This window comes from Mastigoproctus giganteus, chromosome 4 (assembly GCF_048544385.1).
Source record: "Mastigoproctus giganteus isolate SK-2022 chromosome 4, ASM4854438v1, whole genome shotgun sequence".
In the NCBI taxonomy this organism is placed as follows: domain Eukaryota; kingdom Metazoa; phylum Arthropoda; class Arachnida; order Uropygi; family Thelyphonidae; genus Mastigoproctus; species Mastigoproctus giganteus.
The window spans coordinates 175,622,118-175,638,879 of NC_143578.1; the positions used below are offsets into that span (position 1 = coordinate 175,622,118).

The following is a 16,762-nucleotide window of genomic DNA, read 5'->3' on the forward strand; positions in this document are numbered from 1 at the left end:
GCTTCACACAAACCTTGCTCCCAACATTTCTCAATTGCAGATGTCGATATGGTTTCCTGTGCCTCCTCGGCCAAGCCAGAAACGGTGTGTGCCAGTTTTATTGGCACAAAACAGCAATGTCACTCTGTTCTTCTTCACTTTAAAGCCCTGTGCCCTGTGCTTTTTGTTCATTGGATTTACAAGCAAATATCTTATCAGAAAGTATGCAATAACAGAGTCCTGTTTCACTGTAATTGTAAATTTGTTCTGGAAAATATGTGCATTCTTGTATGATAACTTTTAATTGTGATGGATAATCATTAGCAGCCTTGGTGTCTGCACTTCAAACTTCACCTGAAATTGCAAAGTGGTGAATTCCATGCCTTTTTTTCCATCAGCTGAGCAAGCCTTGCTGGCTTTGAATTCTTTCTCATACACTTGCATTCTGCACTAGTTGGCTGTCTTTCTTTGGTTTTTTAAGCTTGACTCCTGATAACTTTAACATAGGCATTCCTTCTGCACATTCTTGCATGAACCATGGTGAACACAGCTTTATTCAGTGGCCTGTCACTTGCTGTCACAAACCACTTTTGCTGAAGACCTTCACTAACATCAAAGACACTTGTTGCTTGCCATAGGTTAGATTCATCTTTTATCCATCTCCCCCCCCCCCCCAGAATGGATTTGCCCACACCTGTGTGTCAAGACATCTCCGCTTGCACCTTTCCATTTTATTAAGTCCAACGAAGCAAGCTGTTCTTGAACTGACCATGCTTTTCTTTTTTTATTTTGAAAACTTTCCATGGACTTTCCATTTTTTTTATTAAAAAGGAAAGAAAACAAAAATTTGAAAACACACACTAATTATACAGTCCAATTTCCAAACAGCACATGTACACTTTATCACTGTTTCGTCTTTAAGACATGACAGCTTTAAGTATATTCACATCACTGAACTTACCTTCAAAACTATAAAGCTCTATAGAGTTCAATCAATAAAGAGAAATAATATATAAAGTAGAGTAAAATAAAATAAAGTAAAATAAAATTTAAAAAAATAAAGAGAATTATTATTTGACCATCTTTTAAATTAGTCACGGGTGTCTCCAACCTGAGCTGTATTTGCCTAATACAAAAGCAAAAGAAGCATTAAGATGACTGAAACAACAAAAGAAATTAAAAGTGGTATACTGAAATTGTAAAAATATCTATTCCTTTATCTATTTCTTTAACAATGCTAAAAAGTACTGAAAACTTGTCCACAAAAATTACAAATTTGAAAATGATACCCTGCCAACTGACAAAATGTGTGCTACCTTAGCTTTTATAAGAACATTTTTCAATGGGAACTTGGGCACTGTGTAGTCACATGCAGCCATAAAGTACTACTTTCTCACTGAAAAAAAAGAATAGAATCGTCTCTTATTTTAGATCTCCACAACCTTGGAGAGTCTAAAACAAAAGGAGAAAAAGGAGATATAGAAGATAAGAAATGCCTAAGTCTAAAGCTTTATACTTCTCATTTAGTTTACTAGCAATAAATTTCCAAAATGGTAATGTAAAATTGAAACTCTGTTGGTAAAATAAATTTGCACATCACATTCTTCAACACATCTAGAAGTAATAATCTCAGTAGATGAATGGCAGGTATATTGAACTGAAGAGCTATGTTTGGATTTTCAAACACTGGTATAACATTTCAGAGAAACAAGCAAATTGCTTTATTCAAGCCAGAAACGGGAAACATGAACGGACTTTCTGCATGAGTAAGGATAACATGTTTAGAATTATTAGCTTGCTTGGCCTGTTATGATTTCCTTTACCAGAAGTTAGCATTTAAGATGTTCTTTTTCTTCAATTCATCAACTTGTGTTCTTTCAAAACTTTTGGACCATGCACTGGATTTGAACATAAGTGCAATTCACTAGTGACTGTTTGCTTACTTTTCAATCTGATAACTGAAAAGTTCTCATATTGCTTTTCTCACTACTTCTAACCTCTTCATTAAACACACTTGCCAAAGGTATTGCCACTGTTCTACCAGTATAATTACCCATTTAATTAAATACAGTTAACAAGTACACACATTTCAAAATCTGTTTTATATGTCAGTGGCTGCATCAGTTGAAATTGTTTAAATCTCTCTCTCTTTCTTTTTTGACACTTCTTTTCAGATAGTATTAAATTGCCACCAGACATTCACTTTCACAGGAACACAGAGAGGTTCCTTTTCAAATTAATAACATGAGAAGGACAGCCAATTACCATAAAGTGCTCAATCTCTTCTTCCCTTTGATACCCAAGTTTTTAGGCCTACCGTAACAGGTACACTGTCAAAACTGCCAGACAGTTTTTTGAAGGAGTCCCATATGCTTTCAGGTTGTTCAGAAGAAGACATCCAGTATTGTATCTTCCTATGCTGCCACTAAAAGCATACTGTTTTCAATTTGATTTTTTTTTTTTTTTTTTTATGCCTGTTGTTGCAAATAAGCATTTCAGCACAAACAACCATCATTACTATGAAATGTGACATCTATTTTTGCAATTCTTTCTATGCACTACTCACTGTCTTATGCTTATTTGTTTGCTAATGTCTGATTACATCATGTTTCCAACTACTTGAAATTGAAAAATCACAGCTATATATGACAAGCATGTTACCTTTTTCAGATTTCACAATCAATGTAAAATCTTGTGTACATGTCTTCTTAAATTTTACGTTTTATTTCTCTGGCATTTCTCTTACTTAAAGATAATGTTAATCAGCTTTACTTTAGACAAATACTATGAAATGACTGAAAAACAGAGAACAAAGCTAATATCACGGAGTTTCTATTTTGCAATGTAGACTAACAAGCACACCTTACGGCCCATTTGTTAAAGAAAATAAACAGAAATTTAATTTAAAAAAAAAAAAAAAAAAAATGGAGATAAACAGTTTTTAAAAACAGACCGAAAAACACTTTGTCATCAATATAGTTAGGGAAGGACATTACGTGGTTGCTTTCCATTAAAATTATTATTATAATTAATACCACTCATATACCACGTAAAATTAATAATATAGTTTATTAAGCTAATTGCCTAAACCACTATACAATTTAAGGTGATGTTTCAGTATCTTACCGAAACCCATCATCAGACCATGATGATGTCAGACTCCTCTTGCCAATGCTCCCAGAATGGTATGCACCTTAGGTTTCTGGGAGCGTTGGAAAGAGGAGTCTGATGGCAGCACGGTCTGATGATGGGTATCAGTAAGATGGCTGAAACTTCACCTTAAATTGTATAGTGATTTAGGTGATTAGCTAAATGAAATGTACTATTAATTTCACGTGGTATATGAGTGGTATTAATTATAATAATAAACTTTGTCATTAATTATGTTATGACAGTGAGATAGAGTAAAACCAACCCAAGTAAAAGAGACATTCTCTGTCATCAATCCAGAGAAAGAGATGGCAGCTATGCAACATCTACATTTCATGTCTTGGAATAAGCAGAGTTGTTCTATAGGAGTTTGGAGAGTGGTGATGTAAAAGATGCAGTTCATTTGATCATGCTGTTTTGATCCACAGACATGACATCCCTCACATCACCTTAGAATGTCTGCACTGCTGAAATTAAGCATCTTATCAGATTTGGTATACAGTAAATTCCCATTATAGTGTTTTCACAGGGAATGGCTCAAAAAAGCACTATAAGTGAATGTTGTAAGCTATACCACCCCCCCCCTTTACACTTAAAAGGCATTTTTTTTTCACCAATATTTTAATATTGATTTTGGGGTTTTTCCCAGTGTTTAAGAAGCAATGGTTTTTAAGTAAGTTAAAAACAAGCACATGTAATATCCTAAACTTGGCTTTTTTGGTACCTTCAATCCTTTATTTTTTTGTTTCAGAAGAATTAAATTTTTTTAAAAAGATTTTATTAAATTAAACATATCTTGAATATTTTTGTATAAATATAGTATTAACATAGTAATATTGTCATGGTGAAACTTATCAATGCCATGTTGAACACATGCACACACACAAAAGACACTATTTACTGCAAAAGTATGAAACCAACTGTGCTTTACTGCGCTTCGGGTGGTAGAGAATGAAAAAGACCTGGAAGTAATTGTGCAGTCAGATATGAAGTTTTCTAAGCACAGCAAGTCAGAGCTGCCAGAGCAGGTCATAGGGTTTTGTCAATGATATACAGGAATTTTGCTAGTAGGGAAAAGGAGGCAATTATCCTATTGTATAAGGCAATGGTCAGACCAAACCTTGAGTACTGCATACAGGTCTGGGGACTTATTTTAGGAAGGATGTAGAGTTGCTTGAGTGTGTGTGTGTGCAGACAAGGACAACAAGGTGGGGTAACAAAGTGGTCCGCTTAACAAAAAAGACTTAAGTTCTGCAAACTGCAGCATCTGGAGACTAAGCAACTGCGAGGTGATCTGAGTGAGGTGTATAAGGCCTTGAATGGTCTGAACAAGCTCAATGCTAATGGGATTCTTCCTCTTGCTTAGATTACTCACCTCAGAGGGCATAAATTCGAATTGACAGTTGTTGATAGACGTGCAGAAATTTCCCTTTAGCCAGAAAGTGGTTGATTATGGAACAAACTTTCATATGTCATTGTGGAAGTTGATAGCTTATATAAATTCAAGGAAGAACTAGACAAAGTTTTGGAGCAAATGGATGGGTGACATGGGAAGTTTTTTTTCTTGTTTTTTTAGGTGATGCTGTATAAGCTTGCTTTCTTGCATTATATGCCTGTATTAATGCTAATGACAATGAAAGCAGACAGGATGCTGACTGCCAAAAGATTTTAATCATTAATGAATGCATTACAAAGGAAATACAAAAGATTGAGAAAAGCTGATTTTTATTCTAACAGCTTGAGACATATTAGGATGGTTTTCATCTAAAGATGGTATTAGAGTCAACCTGATCCATTATTATATGACTGGACTGACCTATTTCTGACTCCTTTTCGTCCTGAGTGATGTCAGTCAATTCCAGCCCACCTCTGAGAGACAGGAGAAGTGCCACAAAGTCACCCACCAAGTGGGGAAGTTAATAGGTTAGTTAATAGAAAAAAAAAAAAAAAAACTCTTACTTTCCTTCTTGCAAACTTCTTCCTTATCCATTAAAAAAGAAAGCACTTACAATTTCATTTCTGTAATAGAAATGAAATGAGAACTTTAACTTCAAACTCCAAAGAGAAGACTATTCACTAGAACATTCATACAAAATCTAAGAGGGAATTATCATTAGTAGAGGCATATGATGCAAGAAAGCAAGCTTATGCAGCATCAGCCAGAAAAAAAAAAAAAAAAAACTTCCACTTCACCCCTCCATTCATTCGAAATACCTGTCCAGCTGAGCCTTAAATTTATTTAGGCTATCAACTTCCACAACAAGGGATGAAAGTCTGTTCCACCAACCAACTACCAGCTGGCTAAAGGCAAATTTCTGCACATCTATCCTACATCTGTCTTTCCTCAATCTGAATTTATGCCCTCTCAGGTGATTATTCTGAGCAAGAGGAAGAATCCCATCAGCACTGAGCATGCTCAAACCATTCAAGGCTTTATACACCTCTATCAGATCACCTCGCCAGTGCCTAATCTCCAGACACTGTAATTTGCAAAACTTAAGCCTTTCTTCATAAGAGCAACCCTTTGTTCCCAGCAGCTCTACATCCTTCTTGAAATGAGGCCTCCAGACCTGTATACAGTACTCAAAGTGTGGCCTGACCATTGCCTTATACAAGGGAATAATCACCTCCTTATCCCTGCTAGAAAAATTCCTGTATATCATTGACAAGACAACATGAGCTACTCTTGCAGTCAGCCTGCACTGCTCAGAGAACTTCATATCTGCCTGCACAATTACCCCCAGGTCCTTTTCATTCTCTACCACTGTCAGTGTAGTACCACAGAATTCCCTTAGCTTCAAGATTAGTTTACCTTGGACAAAAATTATCAAAAAAAATACTAATATTTTACCAATATTTATAATATAAAGTATTAAAGATAATAAATTCATAAACTCTAGTGGTAGTCATTATTTAAAGATACATATAAATCTAATTTCTCATAAATTAGCATTAATTATAATATTAAAAGTATAACTGAATTTACTGTTCGATAATAGGAGAAAAAAGAAAAATCATGCTGTATCTAATGCAATTCAATTTGCATTATACAAAATTATACCTGGTAGAACTGTTAAAGAAGCAAGTGCTCTAACTGGTTCTCCAACTCCATTCTCCGCCACACATTCATAAGTTGCATCATCTCGACCAGCTCGTACTGGTTCTATCCGTAGAACAGATCCATTAGGCATCTCTAATACTGAATAACGTTGCGTAGTAACTCTTTTACCATTTTTGCGCCACTCAATCTGGGGAGGTGGATTGCCAACAGCTGTGCAAACAAAGACAGCAATGCCACCACTAGCTACTACCTGGTCTTTGGGAAAGGTTTCAATTCTTGGTGGATCTAGTAAGAGGAAAGGAAGGAGAGAGAGAGAGAGAGAGAGAGAGAGAGAGAGAGAGAGAGAGAGAGAGAGAGAGAGAGAGAGAGAGAGAGAGAGAGAAAAGCAAGTCAATATTAAAGCCAGATAACTTTTTATAAAAGAGTGACATTATTAAGCAAGATTTAACTGTAAAATGAGGGATTAATTGATATAAGTGTGAATAGCTGGATGCAAAAGAAATTTGGGAAAAAAAAAAATTTAATGCAATCTGCCTTAAAAATTTGCCAGAATTTTTTGATAAGTTCCAAGGATAGAAAATTCTCATTTGTGCATGTATTCCAAAATAAAAAAAAATAAAGGGGGGAGGAACATTTCAACAAATGCTATTCCAAGTGAAAAATTACAACTTTTTTTTTTTTTTTTTAAAGTAACACTCCTTATATTAAGTTAAATAAATGGCCTTTATGGTCCATTATAATATGTTAACAAATCTGATCAGTTTATATAAGCTTTGTTTGTTTGTTTGTTATTTTGGAGCATTAGCAACTAAGGCCATATTGCTCCGGGGATATGCGGTGGTCATTCCCTGACCTTTCCGCATCCTCCGTATTTGGTGGTGACGGGCTCGAACCCCGGTCTAATCAAGAAGCGTGTGGTACCCACTGCTGCTCCTTCCCACCTGGCTACGGAGGCGCCCGTTTATATAAGCAAACTGATTTGATAGCAATGAGGGTTAAGGGTGTCTAAGGAATTCTAGAATTCAGATTTTCGGAATATGAGAAATCAGTTTCTTGAGGCACTGTGAGAGGTATCAAATCTAATTGTGATTGTCAAAAATTGCTTTCTTTCTTTCATACAATCTTTTAATCAGAATATAAAAAAAGAAACAGAAGGCATGATTATTCATCTTTGCTGTTGACTGCACTGTCTCTATTCTTATTCTTCCTTTCAAACAGAATTATACTGACTGGAAAAAAAAGAATTTTATTTCTCTGCCTCAGTTCATTTAATCAAATTCACCATGCCTTTTCATTCTAAAATGAAAAGGAATGTAAAATAATTGTCCATTTCATATGAAATACCACATATATAATACACATAATCATAGCAGTTATTCTTGAATTTTATTGGCTAAGCAAGTAAAAGAAAAAATGTTTTTTTCAACAGAAAAGGAAATTGTACTGATCGCTCACTCTATTATGCGTGTGTGTGAATGCGTTTTCAAGAAAATCAAATACTCTAATGCACTTACTCTATCAGGCTAGTTTCACTATACCATATTACAGAAGTAACATGGCATATGTATGTACCAGGCAATCTAAGGTTAACAACCAAATGCAGATTTCCAATGCTTTCTTGTAATAGGTTACTTAGAACTCTACCCGAAATTAAAATAATAATAACACTATTCTGCATCTTTAAAAAAATTCATTGATGTTTTCTCTGAAAAAGGTGTTGCTGAACCATTTTCTAATACTGATTTCAAAATTGACTTCTGTTTGTTTCATTCACGTCAGGTTTCTTCAAAAAATCACAAAAGAAAATTTGATTTTTCACAAATTTTTATTAAAGTGGTAATGTAAAAAATGTACCTTGATACTCATGATACTCATGCAACCCAGCTTCTTGAAGTTTGCTAAAATATTTTCAACTATATTCTTGTAAGCTGGATCCTTGTTTCTTAAGAAATTCTTAACAACAGACCTGAAGCTAATCCATACCTTTTGTCTCTTCTCTTCATAGTTCCCTCAAAATCTCAGTAATGGAATGAGATTTTGAGGGAACTCTGTTTGCAAACTGATGAGGGAACTCGCTTGCATCAGTCAGCAAATTTAACCTCCAACAAAAATACCTTGTTTCAGCTTCTCTTGGGTGATCAATGGAAATTTATTGCAGAGGTAGTTGAAGCAGGGACATTCCTGAGGTAAATCTTTAATAAACTGTTTCATCAAACACAATTTGATGTGCAAGGGTGGAAGGAGGGAAGTTTCGGGATTTACCAGTGGTTTAAGAACTATGTTCTTTGATCCAGGCTACAAACTCCAAGTTTCACTCCAAAATGAGCACAATACAAATTTTTTTTACAAATTCTGTAATATCTTGTCTTTGCTTGAGGGCTATACAACTTCCACAAATATAACAAAATAATCTTGGATTGTTCAAACACTTGTGTGGATACATTTTTCAGCACAAGGCTGACACAATAACTTCAAAAATAAACTGAGCTCACACTGATAAACACTGTATGGAGCTCTAAAGGTCAAGAAAAAAATGACTGAAAGCAGTGTTGCCAAAAAACACTGTTGTGAAAACTTAGTTTATAAAAAGTGCCAGCATTTACTCCTAACTTAATACATTCAATAATACAACCCATGATATCAACTTAAGTAATGTGTAAAAAAACAGTATGTGACAGAAAAGCTGTAACATTTCTGAAATCAGCATAAAAAATTGAGTTAAAAACGGCTATTAGTTTACAAACATTGAAAACCATGCAGAGTGTTGCAATAATAACTGGTTTGCCATGATTGTATCAGAAGTCAGCGAAAACTGCTGACTGAAGACTGGTAAACAAATCGATGCCATGACAAAGGGGGGGAGACCAACAAATACCTGGGAATGATGCAAGCTCTACAGCTAAAATTCAAGGATATTATAGCCTGCCCGACTGAGAAATACAATCAGAAATTCGGAAGTCTGCTAAAATCAAATGAAACAAAGGAAACATATTAAAGTCATAAACACCTACACAGTCCCAGTACTAATGTACTGCTTTAGGACCACAGAATGGACTGACACCAAAGCTGGGGGAGGCCATGGAAAGGACCAAGACAATGATGAAGTGCTACAAGCACCATCAAAAGGAAGCTGACGAGGGACTAACTAAAGTGTGGAAAGAAGGGAAAAGGGATTTGACAGACCTCATCAAACAACAGAATAAAGCAAATGACGACCTGAAGGACCAGAAAAACACAGCACCAATCTAGGAGACTCCTAACGAAGACAGACAAGTGGCACACCAACTAAACATCAAAGAGGAGACTAGATGGTAGAAATGAAGTTGGGCAAAGAAGGCACTTCATGGCAGGCACTAAAATGACCACCATCATACATACATAAGAAGACTTCTGCCACATGGGTCACCAGGGGAACATTCTTTCTAGATACTGAAGCATTCATGCTTGCCAACCAAGACCAGATAATCAATACCAGGAATTACAGATAAATCACTAGGAACCCCGGAGTGAGAGGCAACAGATGTTGACAATGCTACCTTGCCCAAAAAACAATCCAGCACAGCACGACAGGATGCAGGGTGTCACTCAGACGGAGAACACTCACAGATATGGCCTGGTCCCAAGGATAATATCAGAAGCAAGTGAAGAAATAATAATTCATCAAAGAAGTCATACTGTATTCAAAGAAAAAACCTCAGGATGTGCTACAAAATAATTTAGTGAAACAGTTCTACACAAAGCAATTCTCTACTATAGGTCAGAGGGAAAATCATCAGTTGTTTTAGTATAAAAATGCAACAGCTTGAATGGCTATATATTACCAATCTTATGGTTAATTTTCTGATGTATTTTGTGTTGAAACTTATATTTGTCAAATACTTATTATTTTGGTTTATGTATAGTTTAGACATGTCAGTACAGATAGGCACCTCCGTAGCCAGGTGGGCAGGAGCAGCAGTGCGTAGCACACGCTTCTTGATTAGACCGGGGTTCGAGCCCGTGCCCACCAAATATGGAGGATACGAAAAGGTCAGGGAATGACCACCGCATATCCCCGGAGCAATATGGCCTTAGTTGCTAATGCTCCTAAAAACCAAACAACAAACATCAGTACAGATATGAGGTTGTTTCTGAAATTGGAAAATTTCAGATACACAGAGTCTGCCCCTCCTATCATTTGTAGAGAAAGGGCATCTGACATCTTGAATAAGGCAAAGGACAAAAATAGCACAACTTAACATCATTCATAATTGGATAGTTAATTATAAAATGCTAGACCTGTTAGCACTGTTTCAGTCTGAACATTAGCATATAATGCAAGAAAGAAAAACTTATACAGCATCAGCAAAAAAAACCAAAAAAAAAAACAACTTCCCATTTCAGACCTATCCATTCCCTACAAAGAGTTGTCATCTAGTTCTACTTTGAATTTATTTAAGCTATCAACTTCCAGAACGACATGTGGAACTTTCTTCCAGCAATCAACCATTCACTGGCTAAAGGCAAAATTCTGCACATCTTTTTTGCAACAGTCTTAACCCAATTTGAATTTATGGCCCCTCAAGTGTGTAATCTGAGCAAGGGGAAGAATTGAATCAGCAGTGAGCTTGCTCAAATCATTCAAAGCCATAAACACTTCAATCAGATCACATCGCAGCTACCTAGTCTCATCATCTTAAATGTATCAATGGCAAACTTGGACATTAAGGCAAATATACCTTCATCAGTATTGAAAATAGATAAAACAACGATAGGCCCAAAATCGAACCCTGGAGGAGTCCAATAATAACATTAGTTCATGAAGAACAATGTTCATTGATTACCACTCTTTGCCTTCTTCCACTCAACCATCCCTTTATTCATAGTAGCAACTTGCCCTTAATGCCACACTGCTCCAATTTGTAGTGTGCCCTTAATGCCACACTGCTCCAAGCAGTCTTTTAGGTGCAACAGTATCAAAAGCTTTCTTGAAATACAAGTATATGATATTATTTTTTGCATCCAGTTACTTTGTGATCACATCATAGTATCCAATCAAATGGTCAGACAAGATTTCCATTTAATAATGAACATGCTGTGTCTGAACTATAACTGAGGTCTTGTCTAGATGATCCGGCATTACTTCTTTAACCAGTGATTCCATCGTTTTCTCTGGAACAGAAGTTAAACTAACAGGTCTGTAGTTACTCGAGTCACCCTTTGTGAATTGGGGATATATTCCCAATGAATCCAAAGGTGCTCTCAAAATTATGGCTAAGAGTTTTCTTAATTCCATTGCCCTTCCATAATACAATTGGATAGGTCCCATTCACCACAGATGCCCTTCTTATGTTGAGTTTAAACTATTTCTTACCTACTTTCCTCTCATTTATTACAAAATCATTCAGCTCTCTGTTAGTTTGATAAACTTCTGACCTCCACTTCCCTAGCGAATTCCTCATGTGTGAATGTAGATGCAAAATACTCATTTAGTTAATCAGCTACTTGAGCAGGATCATAAATATTCGAACCAACTATGTTAAGTGGACCAATTTGATTCATCACTTTCCTCCTAGAGATTACATAAGTAAAGAAGTCTTTGCTGTTTTTTTTTTTTTTTTTTTTTTGCATTCCTTGCCAAAGATTTCTTGTAATCTGCCTTTGTTTACCTAACCTCCTTTGAGACTTGATCACACACTAGCTTATATCTACCATAGGCTTCTGTGTCACCTGATAATTTATATGCATCTCACACAATTTTCTTCTATGCCACAAGGCTCATTAGTTCATCTGACATTCACTTAGACCTGTTGTTGTTGTTATTTGGTTTTTAGGAGCATTGGCAACTAAGGCCATATTGCTCCAAGATATGCGGTGGTCATTCCCTGACCTTTCCGCATCCTCTGTATTTGGTGGTGATGGGCTTGAACCCCGGTCTAATCAAGAAGCATGTGTTACGCACTGCTGCTCCTTCCCACCTGGCTACGGAGGCGTCTCACTTAGACTGAACCTTGAGCAGTATTTCTTTCTTAGTTGGTGTGAAATGCCTAGCAGCTTCCATGATTCATTCCTAGAATGCTTCCCATTTAGAATTTAAAAATGGTTTGAGACCAATGTAGTCACCATTACAAAAGCAAAAACCCTTCGCCTTACCCCTGATTGCAGTTACATCTTTAAATAAATCCCACATCAATACACTGTATTCACAGCCACCTAGTTGTTCTTTTATTTGCAGATTCTTAATGCTCAATGAATCACTTCTGATAATGTAATCAGATCCAATGTATTGCTCTTGCCTCTCTAACATGCTGCTGTAGAAAACAGTCATCAAATAAAATCACAAAGTCATGCTAGTGTGTGAGTGACTAACTTACAAGTTCCAGTCAAAATCTGTAAAAATTAAAATCTTCCATTATAAGACATTCTGGTTTATTAGCACACATGTCTCTAGCCAGTTGTTCATTGTACTCATCAGAGTCATCAGAACTACAACACATTCTTGCTCTCATCTTTGCTTTCCCAGTGCTTAGGCCACAACTAATAGACTCAACAATGCTCTGGCCACCCATGTCAATTGGATGCACTGCCTTAGAATTTATGTTTCTTAACTAACAGTATATCCACTTCCCCCTTCCTACTGTGTTTGTCCTTTCTGTACACAATGTACTCCCAACATTCAAATTTTGCATTCCTCATATCTGTGTGACACCAAGTCTCTGATATCCTTGCATGGTCTGCATTAGATGTCTTGACCAGCAGTTCAAATTCATCAAATTTATTTACTATGCTCCTAGCATTGGTGTGCATGCACCTGTTCTTACTCTTAGTTACCCTAACATAGCCCATGAATTCACTTGTTCCATGATGATGCCCAGCAGTCCTTGAAATACCCGGCACCTTGCTTTCAGGCTGCTGTTCCTGCTGATTAGACCGCGGTTCGAGTTACCACCAAATACAGAGGATGCAGAAACATCAGGGAATGACCACCGCATATCCTGGAGCAATATGGCCTTAGTTGCTAATGCTCCTAAAAACCAAACAACAACAACAACTCTCTCTCTCTCTCTCTCTCTCTCTCTCTCTCTCTCTCTCTCTCTCTCTCTCTCTCTCTCTCTCTCAGGGTAACTCACAAATTTTTTTTGGGTGGAGTACCATAAGCCTCAGGCTTCATTGCACCATATGGCTTAATAATAATAATATCAGGTGGAGTCTTTTTATTGGATTTCATTCAGAGAGAGAGAGAGAGATGTACATCCCATGCATTTCAAACATTTCTGCAACCCACAATGCAGCGCAAAACACATTATTTGCAAAATTCACAAGTGATGGAGTTTTTATTTGTCCGTCACTGTACTTCCTGTCTAACATAAAATATGGTATATCAGACAAGGTTGTCTTATCTTGCTGTCCAATGTAATATTTGTTTAATCTCTAAAAAATTTTTATTATTTTGTTTTTCCATTTTTTTTTTTTTTTGCATGTGTTTTATTTCGCTATTACAAATTGTGATTTTGTAATCTAGATATAGCAAGCTGAAGGTCAGATCAGTGACACTGATCATTATTCTTACTGCTTTGGCCTTTCTGTCAATTCCTACATGTTCTACTAACCAGCAGAATTTTAAATATTTTGTTTCCATTTTACTAATTCTGTAAATGTGCTTTCGCCGTACAGACAGATGGTCATTTTTGATGTCATGTATTAAGGCTTGCAGAACACGAAAAGTGTATGTAAAGATTATACCACTGGGTATGTTAGTTAATTAAACTAATTTGTGGTCAGTTGCACTGCACTGAGTTCAATACTTGAGATGCTGTGGTAGGCTGAGAGTAGAATTGCCATATTTGAAAATAAAAAAAGGAAGACATGAAAATTTAATCTCCTTTTATAACCTGAGAAGAATAATAACAACTTATTTTAGAAAGAAATATGAATTTTGGTTATATAAGATAATAATTATAAAAACATACTTCTTTAAAAATTATTTGAAAATATAAACTATTTAACATACATGCAGGTATCAAAAAAAGTATACACAAAATATGATTTATGACTTTTCCTTTTAAGCTGCTTATAACAGTTTTATTTTCTTTAAATATGGGATTCATTTTAGCACATCCAATTCATTATTGTTATCACAAAAGTTAGTACAAATTTGAAGTTCAGCTATTATCATTTATGCATGCAACTTATTTCTTCATCATCATCAGCCATTTTAAATTCACTACAGGATGAAAGCCTCACCAGAAACTTTCCAGTTCCTTCCATTTTGGGCAATGGCCATCAATTTACTACCCACAAACTCTGGAATTTCATCATTCAATCGTCCCTTTATCCACAGCAGCAACTTTCCCTTAAAGCCACACTCCTCCAATTTTTATAGCAGACTTTTATGTGTAACAGTATCAAAAGCTTTTCTGAAATCTAAGTATAAAATTTCAAAATTATTATTTTTTTGCATCTAGTCCCTTAGTTAATGTGTTGTCATATTCATTCAATGAGATCAATCAGATAAGATTGCTCCTTAACAAGTCCATGCTGTGAATGCAGTATAACCTGCATTCGTGTCTAGACAGTTCTCCATTACTTCTTTATCCAGTGATAACACATCTGAAATTATTCATATCACCTTTTGATCTCCCTTTGTAAACATGTGCACATGATGAGTCCATAAGGACTCATCATATGCACATGCACAATCCAAAATGCTCCCATAATTATAGCTAATGATTTGCAGCCGCCCTGCCATTAATATAACTTAATAGATACCTTCAACCACAGGCACATTTTTTGTTTAGCTTCAACAATTTCTCTTCCCTTTTCCTCTCAGTTATCACAAAATCACTTACCACCCAGTTAGAGTTTGATAAACTTCTGGTATCCCCTTGCTTAAAGAATTCCCCGTGTGAATGTACAGCCACTCCCTGACTTACGTAAGGGTTGCATTCCACGGAATTCTATTTAAGTCGAATTTTATGTAAGTCGGAATTTCCCTAAATGATTATGCAGCACCTGCAACTATCCATGCTGAATTTGATTGAAGCAAAAAAAAAAAAAAAAAAATGTTCAGCGAACATGTAAATAGAATTACTTATTCAATTTTTTTTATCTCATGCACAGGAAAAATTACAAAACTTTCAAAATTATAAAATTACAAAAAGGGAGAGGAGACAGGCATAACGTCAGCAAGTTATACCTTTTGAGCACCGTAGTAGTAGTAGTGGCATGTGATGCAAGAAAGCAAATGTATGAGCTTATGCAGCATCAGCCAAAAAAAAAAAAAAATCACACCATTCCCTCCAAATGCCTGTCCAGTTCCTCCTTAAATTTATTCAACCTATCAACTTCCACAACGACAGATGGAAGTTTGTTCCAGCAATTAACCACCCGCTGGCTAAAGAAAAATTTCCGCACATCTATTCTACATCTGTCCTTTCTTAATTTGAATTTATGCCCCCTTAGGTTCGTAATCTGAACAAGTGGAAGGATCCCATCAGAATTCAGCGTGCTCAACCCATTCAAGGCCTTATATACCTCAATCAGATCACCGCGCAGGTGCCTAGTCTCCAGCCACTGCAATTTGCAGAACTTAAGCCTCTCTTGGTAAGAGGATCCCTTCATTCCCCTCACCAATCTTGTTGCCCTTCTCTGTACACGCTCAAGTAAATCTACATCCTTCCTAAAATGAGGCCTCCAGACCTGTACGCAGTACTCAAGCCATGGCCTGACCATTGCCTTATACAGAGGGATAATCACCTCCTTTTCCCTGCTAGCAAAATTCTTATATATCATTGACAAAACCCCATGATCTGCCCTGGCAGCCTGATGCATTGCTCAGAAAACTTCATATCTGCCTGCACAATTACTCCCAGGTCTTTTTCATTTTCTACCACCTGTAGTACCACACAGTTGGTACGTTTCTCTGGGGTTACTTCTACCCATATGTAGTACTTTGCATTTGTCAAGGTTAAACTTCAGTTGCCAGTTCTTAGCCCATCTGCCCAAATTATCTAGATCCTGTTGCAGTAGCACACTGCCATTACTGTCATTAACAACCCTGCCAACCTTTGTATCATCTGCAAACTTCGACATTAAGCCTAATATACCTTCATCAATATCATTGATAAATATACAAAACAACAGTGGACCTAACACCGAACCCTGTGGGACTCCACTAATAACATTAGTCCAAGAAGAGCAGCACCCATTGATTACCACCCTCTGTCTTCTAGCACTTAACCATCCTTTTATCCATTGTAGCAACCTACCCTTAATACCATTCTGCTCCAATTTGTACAATAGTCTTCCATGTGCAACAGTGTCAAAAGTTTTCCTGAAATCCAAATATATGATATCAAAATTATTTTTCGCATCCAGTTCCTTTGTAACCACATCATAATATCCTATCAAATTTGTCAGACAAGACTTTCCATTAACAAACCCATGCTGTGTCTGAATTATTGCTGCAGTCTTGTCTAGATGATCCTGCAATGCATCTTTAACCAGTGACTCCATTATTTTACCCGGAACAGAAGTTAAACTAACTGGTCTGTATTTACTCGTGTCACCCTTCAATCCCCCTGTCAGGGGGAA

General features: G+C 36.3%; 1 protein-coding gene across 6 annotated transcripts in view; it reads right to left on the bottom strand.

The window, feature by feature from the left end:
* The window catches only part of LOC150087215 (tyrosine-protein phosphatase Lar-like), a 1,652,393-nt gene that overhangs the window by 1,058,541 nt on the left and 577,090 nt on the right, over positions 1-16,762 (bottom strand). For all 6 annotated transcript variants that reach the window (XM_090371077.1, XM_090371082.1, XM_090371081.1 and 3 more), the window contains one exon: positions 6,191-6,475. In XM_090371077.1, coding sequence (XP_090227203.1) covers positions 6,191-6,475 — 285 coding nt within the window. The remainder of the gene's footprint in view (positions 1-6,190; positions 6,476-16,762) is intronic.